The following is a 9209-nucleotide window of genomic DNA, read 5'->3' as shown; positions in this document are numbered from 1 at the left end:
TTCATAGCTCTCAGAGGTTTGTGGCCGGGGACTTTAACAAAAGAGCCAGACACACTTTCCTCACTGCCCTGCAGACAGTGGCTTTGCTGAGGTGCTCTGCATCCCCAATATTATAAAGAAAACTTCCATTCGCAAAAAAACGTAAGGCAACACAAAGAATTGCTCAGATGTGAGTGCTTGCCCACGGTGGGTGATATTTGTGATGTGCGGCTGCAGAAGAGTGTGCATATAACGCAGTGACTGTAAAGAAAAACGGTAACGCTCAAATAAAAAGTGGTTCGGAAATGAAAAGACATCTAATCGGGGTCTTATCATCCTGTCCCGACGAGGGTTGAACTCCCTGCAAAGAAGTGCAACCCCCACGTCAAATATGTCGTCAACAAATGGACATGCCATGGTGGCAAATAATTATCTTCTTTGTCACACAGACGAACGTTTTCTTTAATTTTTCGGTAATCACTCTAAGACGCACTTGATACGGGCTGAATGAATGAGGAAGTCGAATGAGGGTTTTACAGCCTAGAGGGAGGAGACAGAGTGAAACTCTGAGTTTCCTGAAGAAAACCTGCTTGCGACCAGGTTAGGTTCACAGACTCAGTTACCATAGTAACCAACTCAGAGTTAAAGTTACCTCTCTTTCTGAATCGGCAAACCCGAGGTTTCCCTCATTTCAGGGTTAACAAACTCGGGGTTTTCACTAAACCCGCTTTCTGAAACGGACCCCTGTTGTGTTTATGTTTGTTTATACCGTTTTTTGTTTGCAGATACTCGTCTTGTTTTCTGCTCCGTCTGTTCAAATTTCCCAGCAAACACCTTGATTAGTGGAGTAGATGATGGTCATGGGCAAACATTAGCCTGGTCAACTTGCTTTGGTTTAAATGAAGCCGTTATGAATGCTGTCTTAATGAACATATCTGCAATGGCGTTTATATCGAAATAACTATCAAACCCCCTGAATAAAATATAATGACAACTTAATTTTAAATCCAACAATTATAATAATAATAATAATAACAAATGAAGACTTTATTCACATCAATTTACAGTTAGGCGTTAGTATGATAGATACTTGACTAGGCGAGTAGCAAACTTGTCAACAAAGAAGTGTCCGACTTTATGACTCCTCCCCCGACTGCAATCGGCTACTCTCGCCTGTTGTCGAGGCGAGCCGGTGTACCAGATTAACTGGTGCTTGAATTAACTGGTGGCGGTCAACAATGTGACAGTTTATTGTAGCACTGAACAGGTATCGACACAGTCCTTTACATTAGACATCGTTTCAAACTGATTTACAGGATGAAGTTCCCTGGGACTGTGCAGCAAGATACGCAAGCAACGTAGAAACTAAATTCAAGAGTTATTGACAGTTACTTGTGGATAACTTCTTATCATCTGTGCACGTCAGTGCTCTGGCATGATAAAAACGAGCTCTGAGATCAACGGACTCATAAGCCACGCCCACACACATCTTGTGACCGCCACCAGTTAATTCAACACCAGTTAAACTGTGACCTGTCACAACTGGTTAACTGATTGAATAAACATCGAGTAACTAGAGAGGATAGTCAAATCGGTGAGCGGGTCACAATAAGTCAAACTCAATACATCTAAAGCAGGAGTCATCTGTGGTGTAAAAGAACACATTAACTGGTCAGCTGAAGTTTGAATTAACTTGTGATGTTCCGCTGTGCGCGGCTGTGGTTGCAAAGCGATCTCAGATGACAAAAAGTTATCCACAAGTAACTGTCAATTACTCTTGAATTTAGTTTCTACGTTGCTTGCGTATCTTGCTGCACAGTCCCAGGGAACTTCAAGCTATACATCAGTTTGAAACGATGTCTAGTGTAAATGACTGTGTCGATACCTGTTCAGTGCTACAATTAACTGTCACATAGTTGACCGACACCAGTTAATTCAAGCACCAGTTAATCTGGTACACCGGCAGTCATCTCAAGCGCACCTACAAAAACAGAAAGTGAAACAGAAGGGCCGGTCAGCAATCGGACACCATTCTGAGTCGACAGAGCAGAAGGAGAAGAAGATAAGTCTGAGGCAGGGTGAGAATAAATTCAATGTTATTATTGTTAAACTGTCAAAGTCTCCGATTAATATGTGAAGGAAGATTGAAAGAACAATACACATTATTAATTTGATTATTTTAGAGACATACAGGTCAGACAAATTTCATTTCAGTCTCAGAAACGGGCAATGGTCAAATACAACGCAGATAGTGAGATTATATCGACAGATCAGACTAGGGGCAAAACCATAGTAAATTAGCGGATAAACAGGCAGAACCAGGCAGATATTAAGGTTAGTAAAATACACTAGACAATCTGGCAAAAACAGAGTGAAAATGGTTTTGACATACTTTAATAGGGACTCGATAACAGCGGGACCAGTTCACTCCTCACACAGTGTTTTTAACTGCGACAGAGGGCCCGACATCGGACGCTCTCTGTCAACACCCAATCAGTTCTGTTACGTAATGTAAACAATCCTATTGTATATCTCCGTATGTCCCTACTGTAAATGCATTGATTGTCGCTGTTTATAAAGCTTTTTGTTTTGATCGCTACGTCATTAATAACGTCCCTCGTGCACACGTGGCTCACGTGCTTAATTAAACAGACTGCTGATGCAGACAGTCAACAAAGCAGACAGAGACACAGACAGAACAAGGGCGGCGGGGCAAGCAGCTGTGCAGAGAGCAGAGGTGAAGATGTGTTGGGGGGACTGAAGCAAAGCAAAGTGATCAGATTAAAGTAGATTGTGAATTAAAACTTACTAAGGTGAAGACCAGAGTGCAATTAAAGTGTGAAAGTAAGAAATAACCCTCTAGAAACAGGGTAACCCAGACTGAGTAAGTCTACATGTGATGTGCTTCTCACAGAAATCATTGATATATGTGATTAATTAATGACAAAGCCTGTAATTAATGAGATGATTTTTTTAACCCCCCCCCCAGAAGATGAGTGATTGTGTGGAGAAAGAGGAGGACAGAGCAAAGTCTCCTACGCCCAGCTGTCTGTCTATGAAGAGTGAGTGGTCTAAAAGTATTGGTGCAGACTTCAGTAAGGAACCAGGACCCTCAGAAACACAGTAAGGGAACTTTTTAACCACTAAACTCTCTAGCAACAGCATTTTGAGTACAGAAAACCAGGGTTGTCATGTTACCTGAATTGCAATCTCAGATCCCATCGGCTATAGTCTGAGATGCTGAACGGCTTTCGTGGCACCACATCAAGGGAATTCATCTCAAGTTACATTTCAGATCTAGAACAGATTGTTAGCTGAACTTGTTGCAGATGTCTGTTTATAGAGATTAATAAGAAGCTAAATCATCGTCAGATCACGCTGATGGGAGCAGGGATGGCATCACAGCACATCACGTTCCACCTGTTTTTTACAGTTCAGTTCATACACTTCAATAAACTGAAATGTGTGCAGCGGAACAACGTGTCTCATGCTCAAATGACCACTTTTTGTGCCGTGTCTGCGCTGTCCATATGCATGCGCACTCTCTCTCTCCCTCTCCTCACAGGAGTGCATTATACATGGTAATATTAATTAATGTCACTGCCCGAATGTCTTTGGTTACAGTGGGACATTTGAAATGAAAACACCTCATCAAAAAGATGTGCGGTATCAAAAGTTATGTTTATCTATTATAATTAATGGATAAAATGCTGCTGGCACACTGGAGACGGGGATCAAGCAGGTTACCTTGCCCTTCTTGGCCCCCTCGGGATACATTTCACTGAAATCTCTGATGAGGACTTTGCAGGCTGTGGAGAAATTAACGCCTCCATAGCCACGGAGCTATGTCATCACAGCGCTGGCATCTCTTGCACTTGTGGCATCGATAGAAGGGCTGTGGCTGGTGCTGCTGACGCGTCCTCCCCGGTAATTCCTTTGCCGAAATGACCAATAATGGTTTGGAACCAAGAATAACCTTAAATATGGATAACCTGGAAAAATGGTGAAAAAACTGCCAGATAAAAAATTATTGTGCCCTCTGCCACTACCCAGCTAGCAGGGAACGTTCCCATAACTTTGTAACATGTCCTACAAGTTCTAATTATATTTGAAAAATAAAACGTTTTAATCAAATATTCAAAGAAGGTTTGAAGGTTGTTTATCATTTCAAATAAAGTTCTTGTAACGTTAAAACTTAAACTAAGACAAAACATTCTAACTGAAACATTGTGAAGATATTTTCAGGATGTTATTGAGGCCTGGGATGTCAGAACGCCTTTTAGAAAACATTTGCTTGTTACGTAAAAACAAGGTAGAACATGCTCACTGCAACATTCTGAGGATCTTTTCAGGATGTAAGTATGACTTGAACTGTCAGAACGTGATTTAAAAAACGTTCCTGAAATGTGATTTGAACATTGTCACTGCAACTTTCTGAAAATGTTTTCAGAGAACGTTCTCCTGCTATTAAAAGCAACATTCTGGGAACCAAATAGAAACTTCCCGCTCAAAACATTACCAGAACATCGCACATAACATTCTCAGAACAAAAGCTGGGTAGCCTCAATAAAGCATCATGAGAATAACAGTTTGATTTCTTCGCACTGCATTTTCAGGCTGCAGATATTTATGATTTTGTAAAAGCCCCACACAGTTTTTTGCATTTAATTTAAGAATGATTCATAATTTAAGGGATTTTCCTTGTTTCCCCAGAAAGCACAAGAGGAGTGATTGTGAGGAGGGGCTGCTGTCCAGCTGTGTTTTATGTCAGAACGTCCTGAGAGATCCAGTTTCTACCAGCTGTGGACACTGGTTCTGCAGACAGTGCATCACCTCATACGAGGACCAGTCTGGTTCGTCTGGAGATTCCTCCTGTCCCCAGTGTGGAGAAAGATCTATAACAAGACCAGGACTGCAGATAGCCGGACAGACCAGCACTGTACAAAGTAAGATTTTCCATCTGCTGATGTCATTGTGTCTGAAAACAGGACTTTCTAATGTATTACAGGGAAATATGTTAGTATGCAGTGCCTTTAATATATATTAAACACATATTTTTCTTCTCTCTCAGCAGATAGTGGTCTTCAGGAGGTTTTAGATGAGCATAAGATCAGTCTGAGGGCGAGATGTGAACATGTGACTGAAGGAACTGATGAAGCAGGAAGTGGAACCCTCCTCAACAGGATCTACACTGAGCTCTACATCACAGAGGGACAAAGTGAAGAGGTAAATACCCAACATGAGGTGAGGCAGCTCGAGAGAGCTTCCAAGATGGAGACCCTCCATGAGACTTCAATCAAGTGCCATGACATCTTTAAAGCCTTACCTGATGAACAGAGGCACATCAGAGTCGTTCTGACCAACGGTGTTGCTGGTGTTGGAAAAACCTTCTCAGTGCAGAAGTTCACTCTGGACTGGGCAGAGGGCTCGGAAAACCAAGACATCAGTCTGGTTTTTCTGCTTTCATTCAGGGAGCTGAACTTGATCAGAGAGGAGCAGTACAGCCTTCTCAAGCTGCTCCATGCTTTCCATCCAACATTACAGAAGCTCACAGCAGAGATGCTCGCTGTCTGTAAACTTTTGTTCATCTTTGACGGCCTGGATGAAAGCAGACTTTTATTAGATTTCCACAACAATCAGGTTGTGTCTGACGTCTCACAGAAGTCATCAGTCCATGTGCTGTTGACAAACCTCATCAAGGGGAATCTGCTTTCCTCAGCTCTCATCTGGATAACTTCTCGGCCTGCAGCAGCCAATCAGATCCCTGGAACATGTGTGGACAGGGTGACAGAAGTACGAGGCTTCACTGAGGCCCAGAAGGAGGAGTACTTCAGGAAGAGGTTCAGTGATGAAGAGCTGTCCAACAGAATCATCTCACACATCAAGACATCCAGGAGCCTCGACATCATGTGTCAAATCCCAGTCTTCTGCTGGATCACTGCGACAGTTCTGGAGCACATGTTGACCACAGACCAGAGAGGAGAGCTGCCCAGGACCCTGACTGACATGTTCTCACACTTCCTGCTGGTTCAGACAAAGAGGAAGAAGCAGAAGTATGATGAGGGACAAGAGACGAGTCCACAGGAGCTGACACAGGCTGACAGGGAAGTCCTTCTGAAGCTGGGGAGGCTGGCGTGCGAACATCTGGAGAAAGGAAACATCATGTTCTACCAAGAAGACCTGGAGCAGTGTGGTCTGGATGTCACAGAGGCCTCGGTGTACTCAGGAGTTTGTACAGAGATCTTCAAAAGAGAGTGTGTGATCTTCCAGAAAACAGTCTACTGCTTTGTTCATCTGAGTGTTCAGGAGTTTCTGGCTGCAGTCTTCGTTTTCCACTGGTACACCGACAGGAACAGAGATGTAGTGGCGGCTCTCGTTGGAAAGACATCCCTGGATGCCTTTCTGAAGAGTGCCATGGAGAAATCCCTTCAAAGTAAGAATGGCCACCTGGACCTGTTTGTTCGCTTCCTTCATGGCCTCTCCCTGAAGTCCAACCAAAGACTCTTAGGAGGCCTGCTGGGTCAGACAGACGAAAGCCCAGAAAGGATCCGGAGAGTCATCAAAAACCTCAAAGAGATGAACAGTGATAAGATCTCTCCTGACAGAAGCATCAACATCTTCCACTGTCTGGTGGAGATGAAGGACCACTCGGTACATCAGGAGATCCAAGAGTTCCTGAAATCAGAGAACAGATCAGGAAAGAGATTCTCTGAGATCCACTGCTCTGCTCTGGCCTACATGCTGCAGATGTCAGAGGAGGTTCTGGATGAGTTGGACCTGAAGAAATACAACACAACTGATCAGGGACGACTGAGACTGATTCCAGCTGTCAGGAACTGCAGAAAGGCTCTGTAAGTCATGATTTAAATAATAATACAGACACGTGTAGATACGTGTTGTAGGTCTTTGGTCTTTTTCTGAATTTCCCCCCGAGGATAAATAAAGTATTCCTGAATCTGATTAAAATCTACACATTATAACATAAAATTCAAAAAAATAGTAATTTATTGGGGGAAAAAAGGTATAATGTTACAGATCCTCTTAAGCCGATTTAAATTCTGAGAACAAAATGTCGATTTTTAGTAGATCTATAGTTGTGTTTATGGCTGTCAATTTAATCAACACAGATATTATGTTTATTTCTAAAAATCATTACATCTAGTCTTCTATGAACCTTCCCTTGAGTGACAGGGGCGTCATGTTGACCTGGTAATATAAGATAACAACTGTAGAGGTTGTGGTTTATCACTACATAAGCGTTTGAAAGTTATTATTACCTGAGTTGTCTCTACAAGGTGCTGTATAAAGCCAGACACACATTGTAAGACTCATTTTTTCTGCACTGAAAGCATTTTGTTTTTGAATTGTCTCTCTAGCCTCTAACTTTGTGGAGACATACTGTATATTGAAACAGATTACACTGAGATGTCTGTGCACATTATGTGAACCTGAGTGTTACTAATTTTCAATCTTCAAATAAAGAAACTGTTTATTCCTCAAATACATCAGTTAAGTATTTTTTTATATTTCCTATTAATTCCTAATAATATATTTCACAATGTTTACGTCATAACAGATTTTCCAATTGTGGAATATTGAAGACTCACTGTGAAGTTGTGGCCTCAGCTCTGAAGTCCAACCCCTCCCATCTGAGAGAGCTGGACCTGAGTGTCAATGGGCTGCCGGATTCTGGAGTGAAGCTGTTGTGTGATGGTCTGCAGAGTCCAAACTGCAGACTGGAGACTCTGGAGTGAGTTCACTGACTCTGTTTCTATTGTAGTCCTCATGTTTTTAATTAAGACCTGAACCTAACTCATGTTTATAAATAACTTACATCTATGACCATATATAGATTCTGTGTTGTTCATATTTTCATGTTTCTTTAAACTAAATTTATTCTGCAGTCACTAAAGACTTCTGTTTGTTAAAGAAACCAGAGAAAACGTCCTCTGTCAGTTTTTAGAGTAAATGAATGTTTATGATTTTCAGTAAATGGTCACAACTGTATCCAGAATAACCTCTTAACTAATGTTTGTTTAAATGATAAAGTTTACTGGCTGAAGTAGAAATGTTTCTTTAGTTTCAGTTGGTTACAAAAATCAGGACACACTGATGTTTATTTACACATTTAAAACTTGAACACAACAAATTGATTTTTAATGAATTTTATCTCCATATCTTTTTTCTTTATTCAGATTGAGTCGCTGCAGTTTGTCAGATATCAGCTGTGCTTCTCTGGCCTCAGCTCTGAAGTCCAACCCCTCCCATCTGAGAGAGCTGAACCTGGGAAGAAACAACCTGCAGGATTCAGGAGTGAAGCTGCTCTCTGATTTTCTGCAGAGTCCAAACTGCAGACTGGAGACTCTGAAGTCAGATAACGTTCTTTTTCTTCTATTCTGAGTTTAATATGATGTGAAAATGATGGTGAAACTAAACTTTAGACATTAGGCTGATATTATCCTGATCCACACCTGACTTTCATTAGTTTTTCTTTCTCATGTTTTTCAGATGTTAAGAAACAAATCTAAATGAAAATGACTAAATAAATGTTATCAATGTCAGCCATCAGATAATGATAGATATATTCAGTATTTGTTTTTCCAACATTGTGATGAAGCTGTAAGTCATGATGCTGATACTGACTGAATAGTTCTAATTGTAGATGCTTTGATTTCAGGACTTCTCTATTAGTAACAGAATTAATACAGATTTATTCTGTTCACATTTATCCACCATTTGTCCTGATATATTTGGCATCTCTGGAAGCTTCTGGATCATGAAGTGGATCTTAAATCAGTTTCTCAGAGTTTGTATGTGTTTGGCTGCTCAACATGAGTTTGTATAGTCTGATCCACTGGTGGAGCTGGCAGAGTTGAAGAGGTGAAGTCACTAAAACTTTATTGAAGTAGCAGCAGGTTGTAGTTAATCTAAATAAGAGCTATTTCTGTTTTTGTATTTTCCAGTATTTAACCTGCATCCTGTTGGGTTCAGGTGTTTGGAGGATCCATTTTAACTTCTTCATTCTAAACCCTCTTCAGCTGTCAACAGATACTTAGACATTAACTGATGTAATGATGTAACATTATCATTCTTTATTCAGATTATTTCTTCAAAAATCAGGACACACTGATGTTTATTTACACATTTAAAACTTGAACACAACAAATTGGATTTTTAATGAATTTTATCTCCATATCTTTTTTCTTTATTCAGATTGAGTCGCTGCAGTT

The 9209-nt window shown here is 41.0% G+C and overlaps 1 protein-coding gene across 1 annotated transcript; it reads left to right on the top strand.

Moving 5' to 3' along the window:
* The first annotated feature begins 1989 nt into the window (after positions 1-1989).
* Positions 1990-6834, top strand: LOC138609954 (protein NLRC3-like). The gene is made up of 4 exons (XM_069682640.1): positions 1990-2057; positions 2969-3102; positions 4693-4925; positions 5051-6834. The coding sequence occupies exons 2-4, from the start codon at positions 2972-2974 to the stop codon at positions 6832-6834; spliced, it is 2148 nt and encodes a 715-aa protein (XP_069538741.1). The 5' UTR covers positions 1990-2057; positions 2969-2971.
* The last annotated feature ends 2375 nt before the right edge of the window (positions 6835-9209 follow it).

Source organism: Semicossyphus pulcher, unplaced genomic scaffold (assembly GCF_022749685.1).
Source record: "Semicossyphus pulcher isolate SPU_LCO1_2020_fin unplaced genomic scaffold, fSemPul1.0.p SCAF_6, whole genome shotgun sequence".
In the NCBI taxonomy this organism is placed as follows: Eukaryota; Metazoa; Chordata; class Actinopteri; order Labriformes; family Labridae; genus Semicossyphus; species Semicossyphus pulcher.
This window is presented reverse-complemented; position numbering and strand designations above follow the sequence as displayed.

Bases quoted from the DNA above. Each gene is read 5' to 3' on its own strand.
- LOC138609954 (XM_069682640.1), top strand. From the start codon at position 2,972: ATGAGTGATTGTGTGGAGAAAGAGGAGGACAGAGCAAAGTCTCCTACG. The intron at 3,103-4,692 runs GTAAGGGAACTT...TTGTTTCCCCAG, and splicing joins CCAGGACCCTCAGAAACACA to AAAGCACAAGAGGAGTGATT. The intron at 4,926-5,050 runs GTAAGATTTTCC...CTTCTCTCTCAG, and splicing joins ACAGACCAGCACTGTACAAA to CAGATAGTGGTCTTCAGGAG.